This window comes from Poecilia mexicana, unplaced genomic scaffold (assembly GCF_051168715.1).
Source record: "Poecilia mexicana isolate PSO_F unplaced genomic scaffold, ASM5116871v1 scaffold_17, whole genome shotgun sequence".
Lineage (NCBI taxonomy): Eukaryota > Metazoa > Chordata > Actinopteri > Cyprinodontiformes > Poeciliidae > Poecilia > Poecilia mexicana.
Window position 1 is genome coordinate 7,683,467 of NW_028263386.1, and position 19,146 is coordinate 7,702,612.

General features: G+C 36.2%; 1 protein-coding gene across 1 annotated transcript; it reads left to right on the forward strand.

Annotated features, from left to right (window-relative positions):
- The first annotated feature begins 316 nt into the window (after nucleotides 1-316).
- rab31 (RAB31, member RAS oncogene family) lies at nucleotides 317-11,956 on the forward strand. Its single transcript, XM_014993404.2, has 7 exons — nucleotides 317-527; nucleotides 2,183-2,262; nucleotides 4,484-4,565; nucleotides 7,138-7,209; nucleotides 7,500-7,606; nucleotides 8,911-9,020; nucleotides 10,543-11,956. Exons 1-7 carry the CDS (start codon nucleotides 492-494, stop codon nucleotides 10,638-10,640), a joined length of 585 nt encoding a protein of 194 aa, XP_014848890.1. The 5' UTR covers nucleotides 317-491; the 3' UTR covers nucleotides 10,641-11,956.
- The last annotated feature ends 7,190 nt before the right edge of the window (nucleotides 11,957-19,146 follow it).

Consider the following 19,146-nt stretch of genomic DNA (forward strand, 5'->3'; position numbering starts at 1 on the left):
TAAGTATTATAGATGCTGTTTAGAAAAAGAAAAACACAACAAAAACAGTTAACAGCTCCGCTAATGTTGACGTGATATCACAGATAAATTAATTATTTAATCTGACACCAACACAGCTCGGGCTGATCTGCTTTCTTGTGCAGTTATTTTGGCAATATTTTACTTTTCTTTCTCTGAATTTTGCAGTTTTAACTCTTGTAAGCCATAATTATTAAACCTAAGAATTATTTTGTGAAATGTGTACCTTTTTGCCCCATTCTAACTTTTTAAGACCAATTTTGGAAGAAAAAAAAATTTATTTTGAAAATCTCGATCGGAAGTCGACACAGACTGCCAGCTTTAGGGGTTGATGGTCAGCCTGTCTGTGTCAGGGGCTGGGTTTCTCTTTTATCCAAGAAGAGGAGAGAAAAATAGCTGTGACAAACATGACGAGACAAAAACAACGATAGAACACCGACAAATGATGATTTAGACACTTTAAAGAACCCGCCATGGCTATAAGGGAGCTCAAAGTTTGCCTTTTAGGGGTAAGTGGCAGATGTTTTTTCTCTTAGGGGGGAAAATTCCATCAGTAACTGGAAATAACGGTAGACATTTTGACGTTAAAAAGCAACGCAGAGGCTTCGGCTCTACATTCCTCCAGCTGAGACTTAAGCTCTTTTCTTTGTTTAACCTCGAAAAACTTGTTTATTTAAAAAAAAAAAAAAGTCCAATCCACTCAACTTGCACCGCAGTCCTGTTCTGGCTTGTTTTATTGCACTATCTAAACAAAAAATAACCGGGTTTTTACTCGGTTTTCTCTTAACTGCTTTTTAACGGTTTTGACAGTTTGTTGCCCGTGACGTCATCCACTGACCAGCGGCTACACGTAAGCCGTTAGGTTTCCTGCTGCGTCTGCAAAAACTGAAATAATGAAGAAGAGGGGGAAAAAAACTTTAACCTATCTTTAAACAATCTATCAAAGATTAACAGTTATATAAAACAAATTTAACTTTATAACTTTATCACTGAAATTAAGGCGAAAGTGGAAAGTTTTAGACTTTAAAAAGGTTGTAAAGTTCTGTGAACAAAGCTACATGCTACAGACATGCTCATCAAAACTGTTCACTTTGTTCGGGAAAACCTTTCATTAGAGGGCTATAATTGTACTTTTGGCTCCATTTGAGATAGCCATTTAATCCTCTTTAACTTTTCACAAACTTCCTGCAATTTGAACTGTATCCATTGCCCATAAAAATAGTTTGTCACAGCTGTATCTTTCTTGTATCTATTGGTACAATGATATGTTGGAATAATTTTAAATTAAAAGGAATGCAAGAACATTCTCAAAGATCAATAAACTTTTTATTTTAAAGCATATTTAACGTTGGAAGTGGAAGACATTTTAAATGTCCAAAGTAAATAAACAAAACAGAAACGACCATGATGAAGTCTCTGTGAACAAAATTGTCCTTCAAAAAGGGCTAGTTTAGACCAAAGCACCAGATTAAAGACTTTTGTCATCCAGTCTTTGGTACAAAGACAGAGAGAAATGATAAATTACGCAAATGGAAATTATTGAGCTTGTATTTAATATGCAATTAATTAATTTACTGCTTATTGCAACAACCCTGACTGTGGGTGGTGATGCTGTGGGCAGTTAAGGATCTCCAGTAGTAGCCAGTCTTGCGGTGAATCTTCAGAATCTTCTGACTGAAGGCTGCTGGTGTATGACGGTTTCATGACTGTCAGGCTAACAGCTCAGTGTCTGGGCAGCAGAGACGTTATTCTACAGTCGCATGTCCTTCTTAGGCCTTTAGTTTAAAAACATACCAACAAGTCCACTTCTGAATGGCTCAAAACTAAAGAACAAAATGCAAGTTTTGGAGTCAAAGTTCACATCTAAATGGGACCTAAATGGGCCAACTATTCTAAATTAAATGAAATTGTAAATTGAAAACTGAAATGTTTTAGATCACGAAGCACAAACACTTTTTCATAGCACCACATATAATTTCTGCTTACTTGGGTAAACAAAAACAAATGACATACATTTTTGCTGTAAACCTAAGGTCAGTATTGATATTAAAGGACTGATCAGCTGAGCTCCTGACTATCTTTGCTCAATCAGTTTGGTTCAAAGTGACCCTAGATTGTGTGCTTCTGTTTGCTGTGACTGACATGTGGCCCTCTCTGCTTTCAGGACACAGGAGTGGGTAAATCCAGCATTGTTTGCAGATTTGTTCAAGATCATTTTGATCACAATATAAGCCCCACCATAGGGTGAGTATATGAATCACACGACGTTCTGCCACTGCTGCAAACAAGTCTATCAGTGTTGTTTTGTGGCAACGTTTAACAGATCGATGCTCAAATCGAGGCCAATTCAGAAATGCTGGGGCTTCTATCGACATGCTTATATTGGAGTTTTTAGATGCATGCCGATATATTCTTAATACTTGTTTTTTTGGCTGATATCGGACCAATTTCTGATATTGATATTGGCATGTGACAATCCTACTGTAAACTGAGCAGTTTTGCAGAATGACTATTCACATATGAGGTACTTTACATATGGGCTGAAAATTAGCCCAATTCTGTGAGATTATCTGCAGGTTTTATAGTGGCTTTATGGGTTTGATGGAGGAGATCTGGATAAGAACAGGGACACATTATGGAAAAATTAAAAGGGTGTCTGTCACATTATGGAAAAACTAAAAGGGTGACCAACAGAGACTTTGTAAAATGAGATAAAATTTATCTCATTTATCTGCTATTTATTTTTTCAGTGACACTAGAAAGTATTCACTTTCTAATTGTTCCGCATTTGTTAGGCTGCATTCTGTATCTGATATTTTAATGACAGTCTGAACAACCCAGGTTGGATTCCTTTCCAATGCGACCCAGGCCACTTCGATATCCGATTCAAATGTGACCTAACGGCCAGGTCGCATTCATCCGACCTGAACGTTAGTGATACTCAACAAATGCCACTATTCTGACATTAGCAAGCGGGAAGAAAAACAACCATCATGGTGGACTGTAATGAGGATTAAGTTGTTAACGACTTCATAATTGTAAGCTATGCTCAACCGTTAGCATCCATGTTTGCTTCTGCTAACACTGAGCACTATTTCTTTATGGCGGTTGGCAAAACACTGAGAACGCTGATGTTATTGCGCCCTCTACTGCGCATGCGGGGCACTTTGAGGTCATTTGCAGTTCACACTGAAGAACGCATACAGGTCGCATTTATTTGGAGGTGTGAACTTCCACACCAAAAAAAAATCTGATTTGACAAAAAATCTGAATTGGGTCACTTCGGGCTGCAGTATGAACATAGCCATAGATTAAAAACTTATTCTAAAACTAATCTGAGAAAAGCTATCCTTTAAAAACAATCTATGGAATAAAGTACATATCTGCATTAATACTGGTATTGGCCAAATTTAGTAATTTTTAAACAGGTTGGTTTTGGATAAGTAATACTGGGCCGGTATATACAACCAGTGTTCATTTCCGTTTGTGTTTGGAAAGTGTTGGTCATGTGTGATTTATTTGGTCAGGTGACAGAGAGGCTTTTACTGAAACCTGGAAGTGGTTTTCAGTGTCGAAAGGGTAGTAAACCTACAACAATACCAAATGTAGTATGTGGTATTGGTACATATCAGTTATTAAGAATTTTAACAGTATTACTATTGGAAATTAATCTTGGCACAAATTGTTATATCCAGGCATCCCTACAAAATAGCATGTACATCACAAAGTAGTCACATTTTTGACATTATTCACCCCCTTTGCTTTGTCACTCAGAGCTGAGCTTAGGTGCATCAGATTTACACTTATCATCACTGAGAAGCTTATCTCCCAGTTCACACTTGAATCAAAGCAGAAATTTTGTTTTAATCAGCGAAACCTCAAGGTTTAGACTGTGGCAGAGTATATTTGTAGGAATTATACTCTGGCATATTTTGGCAGCATTGGAGTTTCTAAAAATCTCTCCCAACAAGAGAATGACTAGATGTTCTGGAATAACCCACACAGAAGCCTGACCTTTATCTGATTGACCTAAAATGGCTTTCTAGTCTGGCTGACCTACAGAGAAAAATGGTGCTAGGGTGAAGAAGGCTTGTAGACATACACTTAAGACTGGTATCAAGATGCCTGAAAACATGCTTTCACATTTTGAGTATTGAGTGCGATGTTGATTTAAAAAATTTTTTATAATTATAAACACATATTTGAATGTGTTTCATATTTGAAACACATTCAAATGTGTTTTTTAACGCAACAAAAAGTGTAAAAGTTTTAAATAATTTATGTTTTTCTTAGCTAAATTTGTTTTTAGAATTACAAATAACAGAAGAATTAATTTCAATTTGTGTTTTATTGCCTCTAAAGTCACCTGGATTCACTATCAAACTTCATTATAAATTCTTGTTGCTGATTTGAACAGATAATGTCTGGAGAACCGTTGTTGAGAAATTCACCTCATTGTCCACAGGGCATCTTTCCTGACCAAGACTGTACCATGTGGGAACGAACTGCATAAATTTCTCATTTGGGACACAGCTGGACAAGAACGGGTGAGCAGCTAGTCAGTAATTCTTTAAGTTTAGACTCTGGACTCCATGAATCATGCTTATGAGGTTGTTTTCCATTACATCTTTGGGCCAGACAGCCAAATCATCACATTGTGTTATTTTTAGGGTGATTAATTGTGTTCAAAGGTTAGGAGACACTTTGTCTTTTGACAAAAAGGCAATATTAAGTTTCTTTTCATTTATTTTAAACTGAAAATAAAAGGGAGAGAAGAATAAACTCTTATTAGCGAGTCTGTACTGAAGTAGCAGTTTATTTATATAAAAGCAGGATTTGTCTACTCGTAAAAGCATTTTTATTAAATGTCTTGTAGTTTCAACTAAATCATGGCCAAAGAAATAATACAAAATTGTAAACTTTCTTTGACAAATGGACAAAATAGTATTTGTGTTTTAGTGTCTGCTGATGCTGGAGATGCAATACAAAACTGATTTCCTTATGGTGTTGTTGTTATGTGGAAGCCTTATTTTCACCAGACTGAAAATAAGGACGGTGTTCTTCTACTTCCTGTGTCATCATAGCCAGCCATTTTTGCATCTGTTTGGTGTGGAGTTCTTTAGTCAAGAGATCAGTCTTCTTATTTTTTTGGACAAAAGCTTATAAAAATAGAGAGCAGTAATCACCTGTGAGTGATGTATTTTATTCTGACAGCATCCACCTTTGAGGCATGTTCAAATGGGCCGGTTAGAATTAGAAGTGGTTGATAAGATAATTCCAAGAAGCCTCTGCAATTATTGGAAATTCATTCACTTCATATCCAGGTATCCTGGTGACTGAAGTCTCTCACAAATGTCTGACATCTAACAAACATTTTTCCAAAACTAAATTTGTATTTTTCTACAAGCATCATGAATTTTATGGATTTCTGTTATGCATCAGTTCTTTACTGCTAGATTAGCAGAATGTAACCCGCTCTCTCTACACTAAAACTAAAGTATCTACATTTTGGGGATCTTTGCTAGACTTCAGAGATGCAGAATTCGAACCTGAATATTTTCCTTTGACATTTGGAGGTTATGGAGAATTACAGGCATTTTTTATTTTATTTTTTTATTTTTTTATCAGTTGATTACAACATTTCAGAAATACTAATTTGAATTATGTTTGAATGTTTGGGCATTTGATATGGCACAGTTTTGTTTTGCACTGCGGCAAAAAATATTCTTTTTTTTTTTTGTTGTGATTGGCCTAAAGATGTGAAAGCTTGTTCATTTATATCATTCTTGAGCCATAGAAATGGACCGCTGTCACGACCCAGGAGGTTCTGGGTTTTGATCCCGGACAAGCCCCCAATTTGTCATGACCTGACTCATTAGCTGTGACAAAGCAACCCATTGAGACGTACATTGAGGGACAATAATTTACAATGTATTTACTAAAATAAATAAATTACATTAACGTCATTACATGTGTGTTCAGTTGTCTCAGAATGCCAGGTGGAACTTGTTCCAGTTTATTGCAAACTTCAGTCAGCTTTAAGACCCTGGGATTACTGGCCAGATGCTGCCAGTCGGGCTGACTGCCACAGCTGATCAGAACCTACAATGATAATCAGTAACCACAAACCAATTTTTTTGGCCTCTGCCAAAACAGAGGCCTCCACACTTATGTTTTTATGGTTTTATGCTACATAATAAAGCCAACTGAGAGAATGCGAGTGACTGAGTGACATCGCTGTGATTTATTTGATTGAAGGGGGTTGGCAGTGCATGTGTGGCCGGGTGTGAGTGGGTGGAGTTTCCTAGGACTTGCCAAACTTGCTTACTGCATGGAAAAACTAGTTCATATATTTCCTGGATGTGTGTAAACACAATATCTGGAGACGTCATGTCACTGGGGTTGTTGCATTATGCAGAACGGTCTGTGATCTAAAATGGAGACTATTAAGTCTTTTGTTTTGTATAATTGTCAGCAGATATGTTGCTGAATAAAAGGAGCATAAAAAAGAAAAATTGTTGAATTGTTTTGGGGTTTTTCAGCTGTAGAGAAAGAGACTGAGGAGATCCCTTTTTGTCATGCTTATTTTACCAAATGGAAAGTATGACTCAAGTTTATGCTGACGACAGCGAGGGCAGTTTTACTGATGTTGCACATTTCATTACATGTAAACAGAACATTAAACACTCATTTATATTCACACATTCTTCAAACACAATGCCCACCACCTCTATCTGCACCTTGGTGGGGAAAAAAGCCTCAAAATCACCTTTTTCAAAAAGCAAAACATCCACTACACTGTGCACATTTGTTAGATTTAAAGCTTCACTCATCAGTAATCCTACTGGAGGTTCTCCGGGCCTGGAGCAGACCCAGAAGTCAGTGACGGGGCGGCTCATCCCTCCTGGCCTGGAAACGCCTTCATGTTCCCCAAGGAGGAGCTGGGGAGTGTCACTCTGAAGAGGAATGTTTTATTTTACCATTTAGATTTTTAACTGGTTTTCCTTTAACTACATTTCAACCTTTTTTTTAAAATTTGCCTAATCTTTAGTTAATTTTAAATGTGGAAGATCAGTATTTGTTTGCTGATTCTAACTACTAAAACTTGTTCTTTTCCAGTTCCATTCCTTAGCTCCTATGTACTACAGGGGATCAGCTGCTGCTGTCATTGTTTACGACATAACTAAACTGGTGAGTGCAACAAACTGATCTCCAACCCTCAATATATATAAAAAAAGCAAATATCTGTTTTGAATGGATGTAAATGGAAAAAACTGGTTCTGACAATAAGATCCGCTTATAAAACTGTATTACTTTTCCATCGCCCTGGGATGCTGTGCCTCCATGACCTACAAATGTCATACTTTCCTCGTCGGCCCTTGGAAACTAGTGTGAAAACAGCAAAACTCTGAGTGTGTGACACAAGGTAATAAACGCTGGGCGTGTTCCAGAGCTGACCACAGCGCGTTCCTGCTTTCCAGGACTCTTTCCAGACACTGAAGAAGTGGGTGAAGGAGCTGAAGGAGCACGGCCCGGAGGACATCGTTGTAGCCATAGCAGGAAACAAGAATGATTTAGGAGACATCAGGTGAGATTATTTCCTCTCTTGTGCCATGAAGTAGGATGTTTTTAGTTTTCTTTTGGATCTGCACCAGAATTTCAGCATCTAAGAAAACCTGAGTACAATAGACCGTTTTTATTTATTAAAGGGAAAAATATGCCAACCTGGCCCTGTGTGGAAAAGTAATTGCTCCCTAAACCTAATAGCTGGTTGAGCCATTTTTAGTGGCAACAGCTGAGTGTTTTACTTCGCTGTTGAGGAATTCGTTCCCCTGTTATTCAGACACATTAAGGTTTTTCAAGTGTGAATGGCCTGTTTAATGTGTCTGTTAGGTTTATATCCAGACTTTGCCTAAGCGACTGCAAATCTTCAGTTTGTGTTTTAGTTTTTTATCCATTAGGTGTGGAGTTGCTTGGTTTTATAACTCAAGGTTAATGCCCCAATATTCTCCATTTTGGTTTTAGTAGGGGAGGACTCCTGGTTCAATCAATGTAATAATCAGATGTACGACGACACACTCGATCCAGAATGGTCCTCTTTTGTCTTATCAGTCCTTAAAATACTTTACCACGGCTCCTGAGGATCACCAAGATATTGTTTGCAAATATGAGGCGGGCCTTTGTGTTGTTTGTGGATCTTGAAACATAAACACTGACCTTACAGAAGCCTATGGATGCTGTTCTGGATTATTTGGTGACTTCCTGGATGAGTTGACAATGACTCGGAGTAACTATGGTAGACCAAGGTTCAACACTGTGAAGCGTTTCTCCATTGTTGGGTGATGACTCTTACCTTGTCTCATCTGGTTTTGGATGTCTTTATCTTGGATGTGTTGCTTTCTGAGATCTTTTAGTCTACTTCCTGTTGTTTTGGATTGCTAAATGAAATCATTATTGGAAAACTGGGTGTTTATTCAGTCTACCTCTGTCTGCTCTGAAAATGCGTTTGCTAATGTAAAACATTAAGTGCCACTAAACGGTAAAAGCAGAAGAAATCTTAAAGGGATTATATAGTTTTTCGCAGCACTGCATGTTATCTCTGACTGTATTTTAACAATAATGAAACTCTTTCTAAAATGCAAAAGTAATAAACTCAAGAACACAGACATCAGAGTCTTCAAGGTTTGGGAGATTAACTTTTCATCTCACACATTTTTACCACTGGAAAAAGAAACAAGCGTCCTAATTGCTGTAATTTTTCTTACTCCATGCAGTTTTTTCAGCATTTGTCCCAACATTCTCCAGTTACAAATAGAAGAAAGGAGAATTGCTTGCAACTGCTGTATTATTTTCCATCTTTTTCCACTTTCTCGGTGTTCTTCTGTTTCACAGGGAAGTTCCTATGAAGGAAGCAAAGGAGTTTGCTGAATCAATTGCAGCTATTTTTATTGAGACCAGTGCCAGAAATGCAGTGAACGTCGAGGAGCTCTTTCAGAAAATCAGTAGGTTTTCATGACGTTTTCTTCCGTCTGTTGATTCTGTCTGTAGCTCCTTTACTTTTATGTTCTTCCAAGCAACATTTCATGAGATTTATTGACAAAGTTACAGTGAAATATGTTTCTTCTGATGGAATCATAGGGAAATAAAATGTATTTCTCATTTTGTTCTTTTCCTGTCTTTTGACGGTTCTTATACTGGCCTGTCCATGTAAACAACAAACTGACGTTGATGAAACCAGTGCCTGGAGACAATTCCCATTTACATTCCACATCCCAATTTATTCATAGTTTTCTGGCCTTGCCTACATAATCTGCAGCATGGATGAATAAAAGACAGATTTATCTCAGACTAAAGAAAATAAAACACATTTTTACAAAACCTGAAATAATTCCTCACCAAATGTTGTCATTTTGTGGCTATATTTGCCAAATTATTTAATTTAATAATACAATTTCTGAGGTTTTGGGTGGAGTGTCAAACCAAGGCATGTTGTGAAAATCATGAATGTTGTGGGTGTAAAAATATCATTATTATCAATATTATTACTGTTGCTTTTTTTATTTGCTTAAAATGAGCTAAAAGTTTTATGATAGGCTTAAAGTAACTTAAGACTGAAGAAAATTGCAGAAATACGTTTATCAACATCTATACTGATGTTGATAAACGTATTTCTGCAGTTTTTCTGTGTCTGTTATCACTATTAATAGTAGTAGTATTTTTGGAGGTCAGCAGAGCGTAAGCAGACCTTAGGTTACAATGCTGGCATTTCTAGTAACCTAAAAACTTAGAAATGGGAAAAAAAAGAAAGAAAAAACAGACAAGAATCCAGTTAAGTTACTTATTTCTTATTACTGCTAGTATTAGTTATGATAAATGAAGGTTTTTGGAGTTAACTGTAATTATTTGTATAATCTTCATCATGTTTGCCAGTTTGTTCAAATATTAGATGTTTTTGGTTTTGTTTTGTTTTTTTGCAAATTCTGTGCACTTTTAGCTGCTTCTGAAAGTATTCCCACACTTAAACAATTCTAATCAACAAATTTACAATTTTTTTTTACAAATTATTAATATCAGCAATAGCATTTTTTGGCCTTTGAGACACCCACACTATGCAACATGTTTTCCAATCACCTAATTGGTATTTGCACTGTTTGAGTTTATCATTTAATCTATTCCATAGATCTATCCCACACTGATATTCAAAAACTCTTTTGGTTTTTTAAAAATTCCTCCTGCTCTCAAATTATAACCCAGAATGTCACAAAAAAATTTTTTAATATTGCCGGTTTTTTTACTTTTTAAGTCCGACCTCCAGCAGTTAAATGTTTAAAGTAGTCTGTTGATAAAGTTGTTTCCTCCATAATTCAAGTGCTCCTGGAGTCTTCCCATCACCAGATCTCTGTCCCTCTCGAAGCACCGGGGAAGGAGCTGAAGTTGTGCCAGAAACCTCTGGCTCTGCAGGGAAAGCTTCTTGATGAAACCCCTTCATGTGTCAGTCAGTAACTGTTGTTTGTGCCTCGTTAGGTAAACAGATCCCACCCCTGCAAAACGCTGAAGTGGAGAGCAACGATTCCTTTAAACTCACCCGGCCGCCCAATCCCACCACCAGGAGGTGCTGCTAGTCAGAGGAGATCATTTGGCTGCCAAACACGAGACCCTAAACAAAATCCAAACGCACATGACGTCCTGCCTGCGGGGGACGACGCAGAAGGTAAACCAAGGTCACCAAAAAGTAAAAAACAGCGTTAATTAGATCAAAACACCAATTTATTTAACTGAATTTGATTTCTTCTGATCACCAGAAGTCCTTTGGTTTGTCTCCCTCTAGTGGTGGTTTGACAAAATTACACCTCTCACGTTATAATCCCAGATTATCCAGACTCATTTGCTGTTTACATGCTGGATTTTGTTGTTCATGCATTTTACTGTGGCTCTTTGACCAGCTGTATTCATCTTCATGTATTCATAGATTTTTTTTGTTTGTTTGTTTGTTTGTTTTGTACAAACTTCAGCTGAGCATTTCTTTGAGTCGCTCAAATACCTTTACATTCCTCTATAAAGGTTTTACTATGATTCTGCAGAATGAACTTCATCATGAGTTTGGAGAAGATGTTTGGTACATGTTGAAACATTTAAGTGTTCACTACAGAGAATGACTGTAAATAGCTGACAGCTTTGTTTTTACCATTTGTGTTAATTATACTTAAAAAAAACTGCAAGTAATTTACTAGAAAACATCTAGTTGTTTTAAATGATATTTTGAACAAGATCTTTTGACTTGTAGGAAAACACAATGTTTTTTTGGGGGGTGAAAGGGTCTAACATTACTGTTTTGGTTTTCACCACTTTTTAAAAATCACAGCATTTAATAAAACACCTAAAAGTTTCACCTTTACTGTTCACCACAGTGTCAGTAAATTAACTGGATTATTTTTTACTACCATTTGATGTAATAATATCTTTTTTGTATATTGGATTCAGATCAACACTCATGGATTCCTACATGTGTCTATCTGAATGTCGAATCCAACTTTTCTAGGAACCTAAAAACAGAGTTACGCAGTGAAATATCATTTAAAGTGTGAGTAAACGTCAGAGTTGTGACTACAGCCTATCCCTGCACTGCAAGCTGTGACTTTAAAATGAAAGATTGCTGAGATTTGAATGTTAAAACTGTTTGTTTTTTTTGTCAATGTTTAGTTTGATTATGACCTTCAGTATTAGATGAAATGTCACAAAAGTGCCTTTGTTTTTTTTTATCTAGATAAGTGACTACCACTAAGACAATGATTGTTGGTACAGTCTAACTGCACTTTGAAAGTGCCCACTCTTTATAGTTAATCTCATCCAGTATGTATAAGTCATGCATCCCTGTTTTCCCAGTACAACAGGTCTAATTTTGTGTATTAAAACATTGCAATAAAGTATTATTCATACACTTTCTTTGTTTTGTTTCCAAAGTTTTTTTGCATTTGCAATTTAATTGAGACGTCTTGACGTATAGATGTAACTCGAGTTTGAACTTCAAACTTTAAGGAGGTAATTTGAATGTCTATCCCCTGACATTTATTTAGGATCGTGCATCGGTAAAGTAAATTAGAATTATGTGGCAGATTACGTAACAAATTGCTGCTGTGGTGTTGGACAAAATTGACTGAGCTGGGCGGCCTGTACTTATGCAATTACATGTTCTGCTGTTTTTCCTTTCACTACAACTTCACTAAGCGTACCTGTAGTGTTAAATACCTCGATCGCAATCCGATTTGTATGATTTGTAGAATTTTTACAAACTATTCACATGAACCTACAAGTAAATGAAAATTTTGCCTACTTAGATTTCTTTTGCTTTTGCTTTTTCTGTCACACCTAAATGTTTTGAGCCTGAGAAAAACCAGCGCCTTGTTCTACGCTTTGCTTCATACAGAAGGTCTGGATGAGAAACGGTTGCTTGCTGGGGGTGTGGAAATTTTCCCCGATCACTAACATACTACGGCATATTAGGACCATTCTAGATAGAAAAAAAGAGGAGTAAATTTCTGCTAAGAAAACTCTAAGTTTCTAGAAAAAAGCTAGGAAATTTCTGAGTTTGATGTTGAAACTTTGCTATTTAAAAACTCAAAAATTTTGAGATTAGTCTCAGAAATCTTCTAGAAAAAATACGGTCATTTCTGAATTTGAAGAGTTGAAAATTTGCTGGAAAAACAGAAATTTTGAGATTGATCTCAGAGATTTTGTGTGCGTAAATTTACAGCTCTTCTCTCCTAATACGCCGTCATGCTAACATTTCCAAGTGACATACATAATGTAGTAATTCAACTCTACAGGTGCTGGTCATAAAATTAGAATATTGTGATAAAGTTAATTATTTTCCATAATGTCATGATAAAAATTAAATTGTCATATATTTTAGATTCATTGCACACCAACTGAAATATTTCAGGTCTTTTATTGTTTTAATTTTGATGATTTTGGCAAACAGCTCATGAAAACCCAAAATCCCTGTCTCAAAAAATTAGAATATTATGAAAAGGTTCTCTGAACGAGCAATAAAAATAATCATCTGAATCAACAAAGTAACTCTAAACACCTGAAAAAGATTCCTGAGGCCTTTAAAAACTCCCAGCCTGGTTCATTACTCAAAACCGCAATCATGGGTCAGACTGCTGACCTGACTGCTGTCCAGAAGGCCATCACTGACATCCTCAAGCAAGAGGGTGAGAAACAGAAAGAAATTTCTGAACGAATCGGCTGTTTGCAGAGTGTTATATCAAGGCACCTCAGTGGGAAGTCAGTAGGAAGGAAAAAGTGTGGCAGAAAACGCTACACAACGAGAAGAGGTGACCGGATCCTGAGGAAGATTGTGGAGAAGGGCCGATTCCAGACCAAATTAAATTTTCATCTCCATAAAACTTTTCAGCAGATGGAAGCATGAAGTGCTCCAAAATCTTCTGATAGCTGCTGCATTGATCCTGCCCTTGATAAAACCCAGTGGACCAACACCAGCAGCTGACATGGCACCCAGACCATCACTGACTGTGGGTACTTGACACTGGACTTCTGGCATTTTGGCATTTCCTTCTCCCCAGTCTTCCTCCAGAGTCTGGCACTTTGATTTCCGAATGACATGCAAAGTTTGCTTTCATCCGAAAAAAGTACTTTGGACCACTGAACAACAGTGGTCCAAAGTGCTGCTTCTCTGTAGCCCAGGTCAGGCGCTTCTGCCGCTGTTTCTGGTTCAAAAGTGGCTTGACCTTTGACCTGGGGAATGCGGCACCTGTAGCCCATTTCCTGCACACGCCTGTGCACAGTGGCTCTGGATGTTTCTACACCAGACTCGGTCCACTGCTTCCCCCAAGGTCTGGAATCGGTCCTTCTCCACAATCTTCCTCAGGGTCCAGTCACCTCTTCTCGTTGTGTAGCGTTTTCTGCCACACTTTTTCCTTCCTACTGACTTCCCACTGAGGTGCCTTGATATAACACTCTGCAAACAGCCGATTCGTTCAGAAATGTCTGTTTCTCACCCTCTTGCTTGAGGATGTCAGTGATGGCCTTCTGGACAGCAGTCAGGTCAGCAATCTGACTCATGATTGCGGTTTTGAGTAACGAACCAGGCTGGGAGTTTTTAAAGGCCTCAGGAATCTTTTTCAGGTGTTTAGAGTTACTTTGTTGATTCAGATGATTATTTTTATTGCTCGTTCAGAGAACCTTTTCATAATATTCAAATTTTTTGAGACAGGGATTTTGGGTTTTCATGAGCTGTTTGCCAAAATCATCAAAATTAAAACAATAAAAGACCTGAAATATTTCAGTTGGTGTGCAATGAATCTAAAATATATGACAATTTAATTTTTATCATGACATTATGGAAAATAATGAACTTTATCATAATATTCTAATTTTATGACCAGCACCTGTATGTAGCTTACTCCAAATTCCCTGCTCTGTAAACTACCATCTTCCACTGCAAAGTCAGAAATGTCAACTTGAACAAGATGGCTGTTGTAGTCAATATTTACCCAACGCAGATTGCACGACTTTGTTCACTTCCTCTGCTGCCATTGCTAAAACTGCAGACAGATTACGATTCTAAATCTACATCATTGTTCACAACTTCTTCTGTTCACTGATTGGCCTGTTTGAAATTCTACTGGAGAAATCCAAGTCAATGGGAGAAAGCCAAAACAGAGGAATGAAGAGAGATGAGAATCGAGTGGAATCTAATAAATTTTCACCTTAGATATTGATCCATATCAATATTGATCTAGTCAAAAACAAGCTGGTCATGTTTGAAAACCATCACTTGTGGTTGACAGTTATGGAGAGAGGAATGGGCCAAAATGCCTTTTGGGGAGGAATTACTTTTCAGAAAATTATTTGAAACAAATATTTATTTTTGTGTAGCTTATTCGCCTGAGATGAGTCTGAATTTTGATAGAAGAAAGCTGCATCACCAACTCTGCCTCTTAAGTGCCACTCAGTTTAAATAAAACAATGTTGCCTTATCATAAATTAAATCCTAAATGACTGATAAATGTATATAAATCTGATTCTTTTAAATATAGAGGTCTGTCAGGATAGACTGAGACTGATTGGTTCATGAACCTTGATTTAATGTAGCTTCATCCCACTGCAGCTCATTAGACACATTTATCAGCATTTAATTGAGTTTGATAGGGAATATATTGGCTATATTGTGCATTGGCGGAAGTCCCATTTCCCTAATGTCAGAATGAGTGATGTGAGGACACCTGGACATGGTATGTGATCCTCTCCCATTTTCTATTCATGATGCACCACAGTAGGGAAAATTAGACTTCTATCAACACCATACATGTTGATAACAATGTTAACTTTGTCTTCACTTATAAATTGCATGTAGTGCCGACACTTAGAAAATTTGACCTCAATCATGCGCCATAAACGGCTGAATATGTGTCAACAAGGCAGTTCAAAACTCAGAATTACTCAAAAAATTTAATTTTAAAAACCTGAAATTGCCAAAAATGTGAGATCTTTTTTTACCTTGCCAAAAATAAACTAAGCATGAACTATTTTAGCTAAACAAATTATTTTGTATGAGTGCTTCCTGCATATTTTTTTTATGAAAAGCAGGCATTTTCTTATTAATATGGGATTGATTGAAAAACTAAAGTAAAAATACGTTCATCTTTTCTCAGAAATAAAAACAGGTCAGACTTAATTTGAAAACATTTGCTGTGTTTAGTCAAGTTTTAATGCAGAGTTTAAAAGCAGATTTTGGTACAACAAAAATCTTAAAGTACAAGTCCTGGTTACCATGACAACAGAGAAACCAGACCATCTGGAAAAGATAGTCACTCTGTTACATTTTTCTAAGTAGATTTTAATTTAAGTCATAATTTTATCCTAATTTTTTGATTTAACAAATCAAAAAATTTGACTGATTAAATCAATTTAATGTCATGTCATTATTAGCAGTAATTAGAAATAGTTAATAGAAATAGATAGTCTTTGTGTACGTCATCTATGTTATTTGTTTTGTGGAATTGAGTTACTGAAACTAATTCATTTTTCATAACTATTTATTTAATATCACTTTTTACTTGTAATATAGTCTCATGAAGAGGATAGTCAGGCTTTTCTATAATAGTCTTGATTTGCTAGATCAAGAAAATTGGTTAATTAAATCAATTTAATTTCATGTTTTATGTTTTTATTAGTTGTAATTAGAAAATCAATATAGTTAATAGACATAAATGCTCAAAAACTGAAGCCTGTGTGTAATTACTCTATATAATGTGTTTCGTGTAATTGAGTTACTGAAATAAATTAAGTTTTCATATTTTTAGTTATTCAATATGACTGTTTACTTGTAAAGTAGTGTAATTTAATATATTTTAAGCTTTAATTAAATGATACTAGAATGAGATGCAATGGTACGATGTTCCAATAAAATCTGATTTTGTTGTCAGAGGTCATGTCATGACTTAAAACAAAATTGAAAATAAAAAAAAAATAACGCCTACACCAATAGATTCTAATTACTATTGTATGGAGTTAGATTTGTTTCACAATTATTCAATAAAAAAAATCATGTCAAACAAAAAAAATAGTATTTGTAGTATTCAATAAAAAAAATCATGTCAAACAAAAAAATTAGTATTTAATAAAAAAAGTCATGTCAAACAAAAAAATCTTGAAAACTTTTTAATCATAAAAATAATTTTTTACGAAACAAAATTATTTTTAAAGATTTTTTTTGATTGAAGTCACTAATTTTTTGATTGAGTATATTTTTTGGTTGACAGGTTTTTTTTGGTTGAGTCTATTTTTTTGGTTGAAACTTTTTTTTTTGGTTGAGTCTATTTTTTCTGGTTGAAACTTTTTGTTTGGTTGAGTCTATTTTTTTTGGGTTGAATTCGTTTTCTTGCTTATACAACTTTATTTGCTTTGGCGAAGCTTACATGAACATTCTGGGCGGGGCTTAAGGACGAGCGATGTAAGACGTGTTCCGATTGGTTAGCGCTGACTAAAGTGGATGACTCCCTGAGATCTCAGAACTCTGTCCCGAACTGTAGGGCTTCGGTGACGGGACACAGAATGTGAATGGTAAGTAATCTTCACAAAATTACACCGTTTAGCAGCTTCTAAAGTCTCCACCCTGTTTCAAAGAAGAACTCTTACACAACTTGTGACGACAGTCACATATTTTGTCTGCCGCGATCCCCGGTAGCATATTGTGCTAGCTAATGTTAGCACTAGGTAAAGTTCATAAACTAGGCTTGTGTAATATTCGCCTGTCTTTATGTTGAATTCGTTAACCAATTTAATGTCACCTGTGTCGAATGGCATTAAGCGTGGAAAATACCAAATATATCTGGAGGAAATATGTGTTAAAAACTGTTGTGTAATCCTCCGTGTGTGTGTGTGTGTGTGTGTGTGTGTGTGTGTGTGTGTGTGTGTGTCTGTCTTAACTAGCATTGAAGCTAAAATGGGATAACAGCGGATCGTTGCACCAATGTTATTAGGTCCACATTAATCTGCACCACACGTCAAGTGACTGTGCAGATGATTTATTTACCACCAAGCACATAATCAGTGTTGTCGATGAGGGGAGGCAATGTAACTCTTAAATATATATATTTTCTTCCAGATGTAAAATGTAAAACTAAGCTGGTAGGTCACAGGCCGAAGGAGGATATTCACATAATTTCTGTGTTTTTTATTATTTGGTGGGTGTGTGTCTTGTACTTAGTTTTATTCCGAATTACATGTAATATGCCTTTTGCTGTGTTATGATATTAAATTAAATTGGTGTTCTCCTAATTCCCCATTCTAGTATGACCAGCAGAGTGCAGCTGAAGCAGGACAGGCTTGTAGGTCTTACTGATTCCTTCAGCTGCTGGAGACGATCAGAGCATGAGGATGGAGAGACCAGCAAGTGTTGAGTCAGAGAAGGCCAGGTAGGGAAGTAAGTGTTGCTTTTAGGGGCTGGATGTGTTTGGCTAAATATATTTCTCCAAGTCAGTTTATTTATTGGTTTTAAAACTAATATCTCTTCTTCTATGTTACATTTTTTGCATTATTTTTTAGTGCAGATAATCGGTGTACTGTGTCTGCTGGTGGTTTAAATTGATTTCAGCTACATTCAAAAAAGTATTCAGATTTTAACATGCATTTTCTACTTACTAAATATTTCAGTTTTACTCAGTAACTTCAGTGTTACACCTCTGCAATATTTTTGCAGTTTCTCTTATTGTGATATTTTAACTGTTTCACTTGAACATTTGACTTCCTGAGATATAATCAATTTATTTTCAATTAAAACTCTTAAAAAGACTTTAGGGCTTATTGGGTTTTGATTATGATGTCTAGGTAAATATCATCACTTATATTTTTTTAATTTTTGTTTTTCAGGTTTGCGTCATAAAGCTTCTTGATGCGTTTCTGAGCCTTGATTGAGACTCTCCATGATGTTCACTCCACTCCACTCCATCGACCCCTTGAGACCTTCCTGTTGTGAAATTGCCTTTCCCTTGGATCCAAGCACCTGCACCTCGCTGACCAGTACAGTGACCATCAGTCCACAGTCAGCTGGATCATCACAACATTGACTAACTTTTTATTTACAATTAGGATCTGAAAACCGGAGGACCAGATACGCAAAAATCTACCTGCAGACTTTAAGCAGCTACCCTGACACTGCAGTGATCCTGGACTGGGCTGAGACGTTCTTCCTCTCTCCTCCAGACTGACGAGTTTTCATTTCACATTTCACAAACCTTTTTCCCTTATCTCAGTTGTAACATTATGTCAAGTATTTGCATGTAATTCGGCCTTCATGCGAGATATTAAAATGAAACACTTTCAAGTAATACCAGCAAAGAAATCTTATTATGAAGTAATATGCAGTTAGTAAAATAATTCAATAATCTACTGAATAAGGCTAGATGATATGACTGAACAGTTTTTTCATAACAGATTTAGTTTTAGTCACCCTCAATATCTTTTCTAAAACAAAATACAGAAAATACTTTCACAAAGTGGCTTTATTTCTATCATTCGTCTTGTGAGTTGTATAATGGAGTGTTATGGCCAGGTTACAAGTATTTTTAATTATGAGAATGCAGTCATATTAGCATCATAAAG